Source organism: Pteropus vampyrus, unplaced genomic scaffold (assembly GCF_000151845.1).
Source record: "Pteropus vampyrus isolate Shadow unplaced genomic scaffold, Pvam_2.0 Scaffold247, whole genome shotgun sequence".
Lineage (NCBI taxonomy): Eukaryota > Metazoa > Chordata > Mammalia > Chiroptera > Pteropodidae > Pteropus > Pteropus vampyrus.
Genome location: NW_011889028.1, coordinates 442721 through 457525, shown reverse-complemented (window position 1 = coordinate 457525; position 14805 = coordinate 442721). Strand labels below are relative to the sequence as shown.

Below are 14805 nucleotides of genomic sequence, written 5' to 3'. Positions count from 1 at the left end.
CAGCAAGGGGGCCTTTTGATGGGGAAAGGGTGGGGCCCATGGAGAAAGCTATCCATCCCCCCAATCGCCATTGCCCTGCTCAGTCCTCTCAGGCCTTTTGGCCAAATCTCCTAAAAGAGAGTGACCCACGGGACTTTTAATTAAAACCAAATCCCGGGCTGGCGGTGGGCTGGGGTTTCGTTGGAACGAAGACAGAAAGCGGGCGTCTGTTTCAGTAACTGTAAACCTCCCTGTGGAGTTAATGGGGAACTGTAGCCATAAGCACAAGAAGCCTCATTGTCTGGGCAACGAGAGCGTCGTGAAGGAGGCCAGTGCCCCGTGGCCGCCGACCAAAGGGAAGGGCAGTGTGAGAGCCAGAGGATTCCCTGAGCCAGAGACCCAGACCCCGTAGGGTATTATGAGGGTTGAACCATCTCCAAAGTGCTTTGGGATCCATTTGCTCAAAACCTGTTAGAATGCCCGGCTTTGGTCTGGAGGTTTCAAAAGTTTCAGTTTGTTTTGGCCTTGGGCAGTAAAATGAGCATAACAGTTTCCCAAGAGGGTCAGGGAAGTCTCCTTGGGGGATAAAGAATCTATTCATATAACGAGTACGACTTTATTTATGGACGCTAGAATTTAAATTTCATACATGAAAGTGTCACATGTCAAGCAGTATTGTTTTTTTGATTTTTTTAACCATTTAAAAATGTAAAAACCATTTGCGAGCCACACAAAGCTAAGCAGCCGACTGAATTTGGCCCTTAGGTTGTAGTTCGCTGACCCCTTGTTGGAGAAGGTCATTGAGAGACATGACCACGGGTCGACCCAAGAGCTGGACCCGGGCCATTGGAGGCTCCTCACCCCTTCCCGGTCCTTGGGGACAGTGTGAGATCTGCCCACTGTTACCCCAGTGGGAGTCCTTGCGAGGATTCAGCCTTGGGAGAGGAGAGTCTGGCTGAGGCCGTCTGGACTGAATAGTGACTGACCCCAGTTAAGGCCTCTGTATAAACTTTTAATATTCCTGCAGGTGGGGCAGAGGTGGACTGGTCTTGTAGTCGCCTAAGACAGGCCTCACGATTAAGTTCCCTTGCTTATTAAAACTGCCACCTGCCCAACAGGAGCAGCCTGACTATTTATTCTTTGCCCTCTACTTACGAGGCCGGGTTGCAAACCAACACCTCTCCTTTAAAAGATAAGGACCCCTTTAGCAATAGAACCACAGTTTCATTATCACACTTAAAAATATTAATAATAATTCTTTAAAATCTTCAAATCTCCAGTCAGGGCTCACATTTCCCCAGTCGTCTCATAATTTTTACTTTTTATGGTTTGCTCGAATCGGGACCCGAATAAAGTCTATATGTTACAAGCAATTAATATATCGAAGATTTTCTTTTTTATTCCTAAGTCCACAGTTCCTTCCTTTCTCCTTGCAGTATACTGGTTGGAGAAACTAGGTTGGTTGTTCTGGGGAGTTTCCCACAATCTGGGTTCGCTGGTTGCTCCTGGTTCACCCCCTATCTGGCAAGAGAATACCCTAGGTCTCATTCTCAGAGTTCACCCCGTTTCTCCTGCTGCTTACCTTCTTAGTGATCTCATCCAGTGTTGTGGGCTTAAATGAACGCTGATCGCTCTCCCCGAACTGCAGACTCAAAGACAGAACCACCCACTCGCTGTCCCCCCGGGAGTCCTAACGGGCATCTCAGGCTCCGCGCGTCCACTTCCGGTCTGCTGGTTCCGCCTTTTCCAATGCGACCGAATCAGCGAAGTGTGAGTTTTTGATGCTCCACGTCATCGCTAACACTTGGTGTCATCAATCTTTTCCAGCCATTCGAGTGGGTATGTGGTGGCATCTCACTGTGGGTTAAATTTTCAGCCCAATAACCAATGATGTTGATACTCTCTTATGGACTTATTATTATTATTTTTTTTAATGAACTTTACATTTCGATCTTTTCTATTTTCCCCATTGGCTTATCTTCTTACTGAATCGTAAGAGTTCTTTTTATATTCTGGATATAAATCCTTTGCCAGATATGACAGCCCATGCTTTTAAGCACTCCTCGTTGCTTGATTGAGGGTAGGAATTTAAATAGGAGAGAGATGATTGTGTCTTAGACTAGGATAGGGGTTTAGATGGAGCAAAGTCGATGGAATTTTAAAATAATTTTTCAAAAACCGCAAGGGATTCTGGGTCTCTTTGTCTTTCCCTTTTCTCTTTTAAATGTTCTTAAATATATTTAAGAAATCAAACCTGAATCACTTCTATGCTTGAATTAACTACAGGAGATGTTTCAGGAACCTAGGACATACGCTCTGTTCCTGTTCCTTGTGCTGAGTCATGGGGTGGCAAGTCACAGAGTTCCAAATTCCAGGCAGGGTAAGTCCCGAAGGAGGAGCCATCTGTCATGGTTTCCCCACATCTGAGGGAAATGGAGCGGGGATGGATCAATTTAGGTACGCGATGCTGTAAAGTGTGTGTGTGTGTGTGTGTGTTTGTGTGTGTGTGTGTGTGTGTGTACCTGAATGCACACATGAGCACCTCTGTGCAGGATCTTCAGGATTATTCTAGAAGGGTTTTTAAACCACGATTTTCTCACACCAGGCACATACAGACACAGGTATAATTAAAACCCACTAAAAATGTCCTTCACGACTGACTTTATGGGGGGAGGGGCCCTTTTCCTGGCCCACGTTCGTATTTTCGAAGGTCACACAGTTCACTTCTAGTTATCTACGCAATGGCTTTCTTACAGAGTTGCCTCCTTTGTTGCAAAAAATGGCGGTGAGTATTTCATTTTCTTTTCATCAAAACCCCTGCTACCGGAACGGCCGCTTTCGGCTGTCCCTCCTGATATTATCTCTTGGCCTTTTAGGAGGAAATAATAGACGGAAGCTACCTGAATGGTAATGTCCCCGCTTGCCGCTGCCTCTCAGAATTTCACACCTAATGCGCCTGTGATTTCTCTGGAGTGATTCCTTTTGAAGTTGTCTCTTCATTTTATTCCCATTTTAGCGTTCCTGGATCTCATACAGTTTCAAAGGTAACCTACTATAGAGAGGAGGGGATGGGGTGGCATAAATTTTCCATAAAAATGCTCGACGGATGTCTCTTAATTATAAAAAGGAATACACACTCGTTACAAAAACTGTCAGCCGAGACACAGGTGTCTTTTTAGGGAGGTCCGTTTGTTCCACAGACTTTGTTCCAGCACGGGAGCTGACATTCACTGAGCACTCACTGTGCAGCAGGCACTGTGCTAAGTGCTTTTGCAGAGAGACACATGTGATCCCGGGGTAGGTCCGTTGTCATCCCATGGGACAGAATGATGAAACGAGTCCCAGGGCGGTTGGGTCAAGGTCAGAGGTCTGGGAAGTGGTGGGCTGTGCAGCCAGCAGCCAGGCTTCGGGAGGGCGCGGGAGAGTGTTGTAGAGAGACACACATCAGCAGGAGATTCTAATAGAACGAACACCGTGAAGGAGCATCGGCCCGGACAGGGCAAGACCCCCATAAACACTCCTCTCCCCAAGATGACTCCAATGGACGGTTTTGGATATATTCTTTCAGGCTAAAAATTGTATTTGTTTATTCATTCATTCCCTTGTTCATCTCCTTAGAAATGGGGTTACGAAAGGCCTTCTGATTGCTTACGGTGGGAGGGTTTATCTACTGTCAATCGGCCCACCATATGCGGAAGCAAAAGCCCATCTCTCCTTTTTCATTGACGAGTGGTATTCCACCGAGTGGATCTGCTGTCTTGTTGAACCTTTCACCCGTCGCTGGACGTTTTGAGTTATTCCCATTTTACCTATTCTGAAGGAAACTGTGCATTTTCAAGGCCTTGGGCACTGAAAGTTTTAAGCACTTTAGTTGAACGAACAGGTCGAATCCTCACAGTTGTTAGCTGTATGACACAGAAGGGGAAACCGAGGCACAGGACAGGTCAGCAAATCGCCTCAGGCCACACCGTTAAGTGGCAGAGCCGGGATTCAAATCCAGCTTTGGAGCCCACGCCTCTCACAGCGCCCGTCCAGCCCCTCACGGCGCAAGCGCAGCGCCCGCCTTTTAGACTTGATTTAGTAGGGACGTCTCTCTAAGTCTCTCTGTTTGGCTGGTAGTTGGTTTAAGCAGGTTGCTATGGGAATTAGAATATTGCACACAGCTCATAAATTGATAATCGTCATTGGGAGAATGGTATCCAGTTGGATTCCCAGAATTGGAAACTCCCCCACACGCCACTCACAGACAGCCACACGCGAAGGTTCTGGCCCCACTCCCAACCCCCGCCCAATCCCACCATCCACTCTGAACTCCGGGCCCCTGGTCACTCTGCTAGTTAGGGAACTCCTTTCACAGGGGAACTGTCATCGTGACTTTCTCCCGTCTGTCTTCAACAAAAGCACCCATGTGTGGACGGCAGACCTGTCCCACGGAGTCCTGGATTACCTGAATTCACGGAACGTGGCCTTCACCATCCCCAGCCTGCAGGTATGTACCCGAGACCTACCTACACGGGTTCCCCTCTCCGTGCTCAGGGGTCACAAACTCAGGGGCCAGGTAAGTTGGAGCAGTGGGCTAGGCACACAGCTAGTCTTCACTTGCCCAGAGAATCGTGTTCTGTCCTTGAAACATGATACACGCTCTGTCTGTCTTTCCTTTGCCTGCCTTTGATGGAGACATGGTTTTTGGGGTATAGACCAAGCTTCTGTAACAGAGACCCGAAATGACAGCAGCTCAGACTACTGAGTTCATTTCTAGCTCACATAACCGTCCACAGCCCGGTGGGAGATGAAGTAGGGAGAGGCAGCCGCCCGGGGCCCAGGTTCCTTCTCTCTCATTGCTTTGTCATCCTCTGGGGTGGGGGGTGCTGCTGCCGCCGCCCACATGATTGAAGGGCGGGGTGGTGGGAAAGAGGAAGTGCCAGGTGAGCATCTTCTCTTTGAAGGACGTGACCTACGGGTTGCACACCTCCTTCCGCTTCCCTTCCGTTGGCTCACAGCCCAGTCACACCTTACTGCCTGCCTTTCTGAGGGCCCGTGGGCGCAGCTCGGACGTGTGTGCTTCTGAGGCTAAAAGGAGCCACAGGATCTTTGGGTTTAGTTATCACGCTCTTACTCGTGGGTCCGAGATACAGTTTTCTTCATTTTGAACTCCATGAGAAAAGCAGTAGCAGAAGCATGTGGATGGGCGGCGATGGACATTGGCCTCAGGGAGCAGCAGGGCATGGTGGGGACCGTGGCCCACCGGACAATACCTGTGTCATTAGCGCACACAGCAGCCCAGTGCGGTGTGTTCTGTCTTTACCTTTACACTGTAAAATGGCACAGAAAATCGAGGACGTATCCTTCCAGGATTCAAGAACTATTATCTGATTCAGCAAAGAATTCAGGTCATGGGTAAACGAAGTGCTGACATCTTCGTTGTTTCGATTTTTACTTTCTTTTTAATGAAAATGAAAATATCAGGCAACACGCACGTGGGAACTCTGATAGACAGACAGAGTTTGTATCATGTTTCAACCGACTCGAAGAGCTGGTGGTTAACTCCTTCCCGGGGTGCTGGAGGCGCCGTTCATCCATTTAAGGGAGCTGATGCTGGCCCCTGCTCTCTCTAGCAGTTTGGTTTCTCATGAGATGTATCTACTTTAACCAGATTGGTAGGTATACTACCTGTCTTCCTGTATGTAAATATGCACTCAGCATCTATTTACTTGGCATCTACTTTCTGCCAGGCACAGTTCTAGACACTGCAGACTCAGAGGAGAACGAGGCAGCCATGTTATCACTCAGGTGGGCCTTTCATTCCAGGGGGGAGAGACGTCGAGTAAATAATTATTCAGCTATTGACCACGTACTGTGTGCGAGGGACCAGTGAAAACATGACACACTCATTTAAGCCTCATGACAACCCTCATAGTAGGTCCGACTATTGTCGCTATTTTCAGCTGGAGAAACTGAGGCCAGTGGCAGTGTTGCAAATTAAAAGCACAAGGTGCCCAGTGAGATTTGACTTGCTCGACGAATTACTTCTTTTCCATTTTAAGTACATCCCAGGCAATAGTTGGGAGATGCTTATGCTAAAGAGTTATTTGTCATCTATCTGCAAGTCAGTTTTAACTGGGCACCCTGTCTTTCATCTAGCGACCCATGTTAGGTGACTTGCCCAAGGCCACATGGCCAGTAGCTGGCGGGGTGGACATTTGCATGTGGGTTGCCCGGTCCTGGAGCCCACCTTTTGCCCACGACATCATGCTAGGCTACCTTCTAGAGGAGCTCCGTGTCAGGGAGATTTAGGAAGTGACTCCTCAGGTGGCAGAGGAAGTCTCTGTCAGGAGAGGCAGCTGGCCTCTGCTCCTTGCCCTGGAGGGGGGCCACTGGGACTTCATTCCTGCTGGATGTTTGTCCTGCACTGGGAGCTTGGGACACAGGACGGGTCGTGAGCAGGGCCCCCCGGGCTGCGAACTTTTTGGGCTGCTCTGAACTTGGGACTGCAGTCACCCCAGGGGCCAGGCAAGCCGTGGAGGGGTGGGCTGCCTGGCGGGCGTGAGCAGGAGAGTAGTCACACGAGCCACAGCCCCTCTCTGTCTGCTGGTCCTTACCAGACGTGGACGTGTGCCCAGTGTCGCCATGTCTCCGTGTTTTCCAAGAGAAGTTGAGAATCTGGATTTTTTGAGGGATCCCCTGGCTTTTAAATGTCTGCAGGTAATGAAAAGCTTCGGAGCCAGCCCACCCAACCACGTGCAGGCTGCGGGCCTGTGGTCCCTGCAGGCGGGCGGGTGGCCCGGCCGGGCTGCTGGCCGTGGTGCTGACCATGGCCCTGTCCGGTCCTCACGGCCCCTCCCAACACCCCACATCCAGGCCGCCATGGAAAACCACCTGCAGCAGCGTCTGTACCAGCCCCAGAAGCTGCTGGAGGACCTGAGGGACACAGAGGCCCAGCAGTTCCGCACGGCCGTGAAATACCTCCTAGAAGACAAGGAGGGCCGCCTGGTGAGGTGGGGTCCAGGGCCAGGCCGTACGTGTTGTGTTGACACGAATTGAGCTCGAGTCGGGTGCTGACCTTTTTTTATCCCCAGCCAACGCCTCCCCTTCCCCCCGCCCCAGTGGCTTTGGGACCCAGATTTTCTTACTTTCTCCAAAGTTCAAAGGAAGAGCTGCTTCCTCCTCTGGATACTGAGCAATGAGTGGGAATCGAGGGGCTTCTGATAGTTTGGCTCGATTAACGTCCATAAACAGTTGCTACGCATGCGGGGACCCAGGGTTCAGAGCCGAAAGACGGTCCCCGCTTTCAAGGAGTTCCCGGTCTGGAGGGAGGACAAGAACCAGAAGCAGATAATTTTCACAAAGTGAGCTTGGCGAGGGAAGAGCAAAGCCGGGGGGCCAGCAGGGCGGGGGTGGCCATGGGTTAGGGCGGAGGTTTTTCCCAAACGGAGTCAAACCACTGAAAACGCTTTAATCATCATGCAAACACTTCATCTGTTGTCACAGGAGGGCAGACGCCACACACCTGTGAGCTTGGAAGAGACGTAATGCTCCCTTCTGAAATGCATTTAGGTTTTGGAAAAAGAGTTTAAGGGAAAACAGGAAGGAAGCAGTAGGGAAGGCAGAGGTGGGCATGGTGTTCCGTGAAAGTGTGTTCGATTAACGTTTATCGAGGGTTCACTACACGTCAGGTATTGTCCCAAGGGGAGGTTGGCAAACTGTTTCCGTTAAGGGCTGGACAGGGAATATTTTAGGCTTAGCAGGACAAGTAGTCTCTGTCACAAGTACTCACCTCTGCCACTGTAGCAGGAGAGCAGGTGAAGGGACAGCAGGTAAGTCACTGGCTGTGGACATGCTCTAGTAACATTCTAGTCACAGGCCAGGTCTGGTCCAAGGCTGTAATATACACGGACCCCCCGAGTCCTCTCCAGGACCTTCTGAAATAAGGGTAAGAAGAATCTTATTTCAATACTCAGACGAAGAGATGGGCTTGGAGAGGTTAAGAGGTAACCGGGGTCGCCCGGCTCGAAAGTGGCAAATCTGAGGTTGGACCTTAGGCTCCCGACTCCGGCCCTCTGGCGTCTGGTGACACCCACAGTCCCCCTCTCAGAATAATATGTTAAAATCTGTAAAATAAAATACAAAGAATTACAAAAGAAGCCAATTCTATTGAAAGACATTTTTTAAGTTATAAAATAAGAAGCGAATTTGGAGTATGGAAATTTATGTGTTTCTTTAACACATCCAATAACCAGATTTAGCAGTGGGTCTTGTAGCTTCTGTAATTTTGAGGAAGTATCGAGTGTAAACGAGATTTCAAGACATGATCATACGGTGCTATGAACGTCTGTGATTCTGCGGGTGACAGTCAAAGGTCCTGCTGCTACCTTGGTGGCTTGTTGCCTACATTCATCCCTGAAGGGACTACTAGGCACCGGTTCTATGGCAGTGAAAATAAGGGTGCAGTTTCCCCCCAGTAGTCACAGATGCCCTAAATTCTATGCAGATTGTGACTGAACCCCGTGAGCATTACTGGGTTCTTTGAGTCAAAGCGTTCATGCATGCATGGCATGCAAACAGGCTATTTCTCAGAGTCTTGTAGGCGTCAGGCACCCCAGTAAGCATGTGGCTTAGGCCTCAAGGACTGTCTCAGCTCAACCCCAGCTGTGTATTAGGGTCAGGTGCCAGGGCTGCCCCCTCGACCAACTAAATCAGACTATGTGGTGGTGCTGGGGTCACCTCTCCGGTGATGCTGATGTCCGGGGCCATCCCCAGTGCATTGCAGGGTTTGGTTCAAGATGTCCTTTGGGGCATATTTTGGGGGAGAGTTGATTTGACCAAAGTAGGGAGACATCAGAGGACGTCACCTATCAGGTGGCAGTTGAGCTTGGCCTTAAAAGACGAGCTGGATCTCGCTAGGGGAGGGAGGTTGGGGAAAGGAATTCCAGCTACCGCCAGCTGCTGAGGGCGACAGTCCTGGTGTACCTGGAGAGCGAGAAGTTGCCTGGTGTGCGTGAAGCAGGTGGAGGTCTGACTTTGTTCAGCAGGTGGTGGAACGTTCTAGAGGATTTGACCCAGCAGCAAGGTATTAAACGGCGCTGCTGAATGTCCCCACTGCTGCTTCCAAGCTGAGAGGCCGCTTGTTCCTGCAGGAGCTGGAAGGCACCACCGTCGACTTGGGGGAGATTCGCAAACAAACCTTGCAGAGCCCGGGCGTGAACCGCAGCCTGCTTCTCATCACGCTGGAGCGGTGCTTCCAGCTGCTCGGCTCCCTGGAGTGTGTGGACGTCCTGGGCAGGGTGCTCAGGGGGTCCTCGGCCAGCCTCCTGCAGCCGGACATCACGGACAGGCTCCCCGGGGACCTGGGCGAGGATGCCTTCAAGAACCTGTGGGTGACTCTTCCCATCGCTCTTCACCCCACACGCCATCCCTGGGGGGCTATCGTGAGGGTTCAAGGAGGGACTGCGTGGCAGCGGGGAGGCTGGTGGGGACGGGTCTGGGACGGAAGCTTAAAGTCCGCACAGTTTAGAGGTGGTTTGACTAAAACAATGTCTCCCAAATTTCATTCACGCTGGTACCATCCTCACAAGTTTTGCTCTATTTAGACACCACCTGTGCTATTTACGTACTCCCTGCTTCTCTTTATAGCTGCTCATTCTTTTTTACTCAATATTTATTTAAAAAGCAAATTTGATATCATAACCGGAAATGGGAGACCAGTATCATATGTCTTACGTAGTCATAGAAATAAATACAATAATTACAAAAGCCAGCCTCACTAAATCCTGGCTGGACGTGCTGCTTTTCCGAGGCTCTGAGCCTGGGATCTGTTCTCTCTGCTAACGAAAGAACAGAGTGTTGAAGACCCACTAAGCACCGACTGAGACTTTCTCCTTGAAAAGGCGGCGGGATTGACGGAGCTCCAAAAAGGGAGTACTTCTCTGGGGACGCTGTGCCAGTCACTATGTGTCAGCACCTAGTCCTCTGTGAAATTAAATGGTGGGGGGACCAAATTAGGGGATTGTGTCCAGGACTTGAAAGACCACTGCCGGCTCCCCGCTTTTACTAATTATATTACTTTATGGCCGTAAAAGGCCCTTTCTCAATCTGAAAATGATTTAGAAGAAAAAGACCAGTGACAACAGAAACTTGAAAGTTTTTTTTTTTTTTTGGTCTGTTTGTTTTGCAGCCAAGGGACTGTTGTTGGGGAAACACAATATACTGACCCTATTCTGGCTCCAGGGTGTCCATTTTTTTGGCCAGGACCTATATCACGTGAAACCCCTCTCTTCTGTATGCCATTACCCGATCCCTCTCTGCTCGGCCTCTCCCACCCCCTGCTCACCCAGGCTGTGTGTGGGTGGCGGAATTTATGGGCCACTGGTCATATGATCGTGAGGGTCAGGAAAGCCGTCCAAACTTGTTTGAAATCCTAATTTCAGAAAGAGACTCACGGGATCATGTAATTGAATAGTTTTAGGTGCAGCACTGGCTTCAGGTACGGCTGGATCCAGGAGTTCAGATTACACAATCAGGAACCGCTTGGCTTGTTCTCGAGAGCTCAGCTCTGCCGAGCCCTGTCTGGCCTGGCGCCCAGGCAGGTTCTGCCCCGGGAGGGACCACTGGCAGTTCCCGGCCCACCTCAGAGCGCCCAGTCCAAGGAGGCAGAGTCTGTCTTTTCAACAGGTCCAAGCAAAATTCTGGGCCTGATTCTCATTGGCCCAGACTGGGTCACGTGCTCATCCTTGAGCCAATCGGATCTAATGGCTTAGACGTCCATCACAACCCCACCCAGACGACCTGGACCGAGAATGGGAGAACTGTTTCTCCAAGACAAATTGAGGTGCTGCTATGAGAAAAGAGGGAACGGATGCTGGGCGGTCAGAACCACGGATGGCCAGCACGAGAACTTTATGGGGACCCCAAAGGAAGCTGGGAGAAATGACGGGAGCCTCGCGGACAGAAATACAGCAGGACAACACAGATACGACATTCCCAACTCCGGATTCTTGGTTCTCGAGCAGGAAGTCCAGACTGTGCCCCGGCTTCCACCAAAGACACTCCAACGGCCATTGTCTAACCCAGCCCCTTCTTTCGTAGATGAAGAAACCAAGGACCAAAGAGGAGACGGTGTCCCAGTGGTGACCCCGTGGGGCTCGCCCTGTCCGAACTCAACCCAGTTTGGTCGTCTCCCTACTTTACGTTGCCGTCCCTCTTCTCCTCGGGAGGAAAACATCATTAACCCCACCCCCACTTTTCAGATGAGGAAACTGAGGCGCAGAGAGATTACATACCTCGCCCTATGCTGGACCGCGAGGGAATGCTGGGGTGGCATTTTTGCCAATGGGCAAACTTTCCCTTAAAGCGTAACTACCATTTTTTTCTCGAGTTATATCTATCTCTTGTCCTTTCCATCTACTCTGTTCTCACGAAAAACAACAACCAGACGCAGAAGAAGGGGAAGGAGACATAAACGGAAAGGGAAATACAGACAGACGGTTTCAAGGTGCACTTGAGGGAAAGTGCGCCTCTTCACCTCTGGAACGGCCGGGGCTGTGGCAGGGACAACCTGTAAGCTTAGAAAAGGCTGGGGGACCGGTCCTTTGGTGAATCGGTTTTCAGCGGTGGTGGGCAGGGGAGGGGGACTCCCCTGTGGTGCAGGATGAGCCAGAGGGGTGACCAGTGCCACCTGCTGTGACAGTCCAACTCAGCTTGGACCAAATGGGACCAGTCGGTGTGGCAACAAGGAGGACATGGGTGACCTGGGCCACGGAGCGGCCTGGTGGTGAGGAAACCTGACCGTAGTGGCTTAAAAAGTGACCGAGATGACTTCACATCCAGCAGGATGGATGCCTGTAATCAAAACGTCAGACGATAACAAGTCTTGGCGAGGGCGGCGGTGACATCGGGACCCCCGTGCGCCGCTGGCGAGAATGTAAAATGGTGCAGCTGCTTTGGAAGACAGTCGGGCACTTTCTCAAAAGCCGCAAGGTAGAGTCGCCACTTAACTCAACGACTCCATTCCTGGGTGGGAACCCAGGAGGAGCGGAGACGTGTCCACACAGCCTCATTTACAGGAACCGTAAGGTAGGGGCAGCCCAAGTGTCCATCAGCGGACGAACGGGTAAATGAATGTGGTCTCTCCACACGGTGGAATATTACTTGGCCATGAAAAAGTGAATGACTGACACATGCTCCAATATGTGCGAACCTTGGAGACATTGTGTCAAGTGGAAGACACTGGACACGAGCAAGACATCGATTCCATTCACTTGCAGTGTCCAGAAGAGGCAAATGTATGGAGGCAGAGAGTGGACGAGGGGTTTGTAGGCATGGGGGAGACCAGAGGTTGAGGGGTGATAGCTGAAAGGTACAGCGTTTCTTTTTCAAGGTTCTGGAAATAGTCTAAAATTGATCGTGGCGATGCTGGCATAACTATGTGAACGTCCTGAAAACCATTGATTTGTACACTGTCAAGGGGCAAATTGGATGGCATGTGAATCACATCTCAGTAAAGTTGGCTACCCGCCCCCCATAAAAAAGTGACCAAGAGGTGAGGCAGTGGACACCGCCCCTGGAAAGGTGTTTGACCGCGGGGATGGAGTGAGATGGGGCAAGCGCTCCGATCGGCGAGGGAGCGGGAAGGGTTTGACACCACGCAGCTTGGGGTACCTTCGCCGGTTCGACCCCCATCCAATGCCGCGTCTGTGTCCCGTAGGTCTGCGGTGTTCAGAGACCTCTACGACCGGACCTCGGCCCACGCCCAGGGAGCTCTGTACGCCTGGATGGCTGCACGTTTGCGGACGGCCTCCAACGCCACTGGTGAGCCCGGGCTTCGGGGTGGGGTCACTTTTTAGGGGGAGTCCGTCCTTAAGAAAGAGGCGCTTCATCTCTGAAGACAGGGATTTCGTTACCTGCCCCCACCCCTGACTGCCAGAAAGGGTTTGATGTGGCGGATGGGGTAAAACCCATAGCTCATTTCTTCAGTGCACTTTTAAAATCTGTATTAAAACATCTGTATTAAAGTAGGACAAGATAAAAAAAATTTTTAAAGAAAATCTAGGCAATAAAATTTAGTGCTAAGCTTCTTTGCAATCAAAACAGAAATAGTCCAGGATTCGTGTGTTCGACAGGTGTTTATTAAAAGCCTACGGTGTCCCAGAGCAGTCAAATTCATAGAGATGGAAGGTAGAACAGAGGTTGCCAGCGGCCGAGGAGGATGTGGGAATGGTGCGTTCGTGTTTAACAGGGACAGAGTCTCAGTTTGCAAGATCAGAAGAGTTTTGGGGACCGATGATGGCGATGGTTGCACAACAATGTGAATGCGCTTAATGCCACTGAACCGTACACTCTAAAATGGTTAAGACGGCGAGTTTATGTCACGTGGATTTTACCACAATTGAAAATTAAGAGGCATGCAGAAAAAGAATAGCTATGTAGACTAATAAGGCAGTTTTTCAGGTACCTTGAACTTGTTGCATGTTTCCTGTCAGTAATGTAAACAGAATAAATTTCTTAAACACTTAAAAAAAAAAAAAAAGCCTGCGGCTCAGCGTGCTGGGGAAACGTAAGGGGGCCTGGCGGGGGGAACGCCGATGGGTCCTTTTCCTGGAGCTCGGCCGCGGGACTGGCCCGTCAGGAGCGTTGCCCGCACACCAGCCACCCAGACCCCCCTGTGCCCGGTGCGCGCCTGGTGCGTGCCTGTGGAATCCGACTCACACGTGGTAGCCCCGAGAAAGACACGCAACCTCTCCCACGCCCCGCTACAGCCTGAGGGTCAGAACTTAACAGGAGACAGACTCTCCTTCTGACCTTCCCATGGGACGTTTCACCATGAAGCCACAGCGAATGACAGTGAATCCTGCTGGGACTTCAGACTCTCTATTTCTCGTGAAGTCCCTCGAGGTAACTGGAAGGACTTTGGGGGTTAAAACTGTCCCAAGCCTGGGGATCGCAGCTCTGAAGAAGCAGAGTTTGTGCATAATAATTTAAAATGAGTAACTCGATGTGGTTCTCGGTAAATTTAGTGGTTTCCAGTCTCCCACTCTCTAGCTTTCTGGGGCCGCCCTTCTCGTCACCAAGTCAGATGTCCCTTTAGCGGATCATGGGGCATTTACCTGCGCTCACCCCAAAGCTCTGGTATCTGGGTTAGGGGTGTCACCCCGTTGCTCTTGTGACCCAGCCCACGGCTTCCTGCACCAGCTCCTGGTGACTGAATCCCTGCGCCCTGTAAATGCTCTCGCTTCTCTCATTTCCCCCAAATGCCACCAACGCAATGTTGTCACGTGTAAAAGTCTTTGGCCGAAGGTTCGGGGGCGGTGGCAGCTGACTCTAGTCAGTGAAACTTCAAGTTGGATCCTGGACATGATTTTTCTTCATGTCCCACTGATGTCCCACTGAGGGACTCTCGAATGCCCGAGCAGTGTGCCAGGCAGGGAGAGAGTCGTCTGGGGGTTCCGAGGAGGGAGGAGTCACTGCTGGGGGAAGAGGGGTGTGGGGATTGGGGGAGGCTGGCAAAGCTTGCATTGTTTTGGAGGTGGGGTTTGGGGGCGGAGTTAGGGGAGGGGCCAGAGCATGTGAAGACTCGGGGAAGTCTGGGGCGCTCGGAGGGAGGACACCTTGTCTGGTCCCGCTCACGGACAGCACCTGCTGACGGTCAGTAAGGGCAGTGGTGACTGTACCTGGTGGTCATAACTGTGAGTCCAGTGTATCTCAAGTTGCCAGATTATTTATTAACTAAATCAACCAAAAGCGACATTGAATTTTGTGGTCTTAAGTCTTAGAAAATAATCTGCTTTTGTAATAAGTCCCACGTGATGCTGGTGCTGCTGATCCAGGGACCAC

The 14805-nt window shown here is 50.9% G+C and overlaps 1 protein-coding gene across 1 annotated transcript in view; it reads left to right on the top strand.

Annotated features, from left to right (window-relative positions):
* Positions 1 to 1698: 1698 nt before the first annotated feature.
* The window catches only part of OTOA (otoancorin), a 50105-nt gene continuing 36998 nt past the window's right edge, over positions 1699 to 14805 (top strand). The window contains exons 1-9 of the mRNA XM_011374443.2: positions 1699 to 1818; positions 2266 to 2359; positions 2736 to 2764; positions 2856 to 2886; positions 2996 to 3023; positions 4381 to 4468; positions 6838 to 6969; positions 9114 to 9349; positions 12680 to 12783. Coding sequence (XP_011372745.1) covers positions 2269 to 2359; positions 2736 to 2764; positions 2856 to 2886; positions 2996 to 3023; positions 4381 to 4468; positions 6838 to 6969; positions 9114 to 9349; positions 12680 to 12783 — 739 coding nt within the window. The 5' untranslated portion in view covers positions 1699 to 1818; positions 2266 to 2268. The remainder of the gene's footprint in view (positions 1819 to 2265; positions 2360 to 2735; positions 2765 to 2855; positions 2887 to 2995; positions 3024 to 4380; positions 4469 to 6837; positions 6970 to 9113; positions 9350 to 12679; positions 12784 to 14805) is intronic.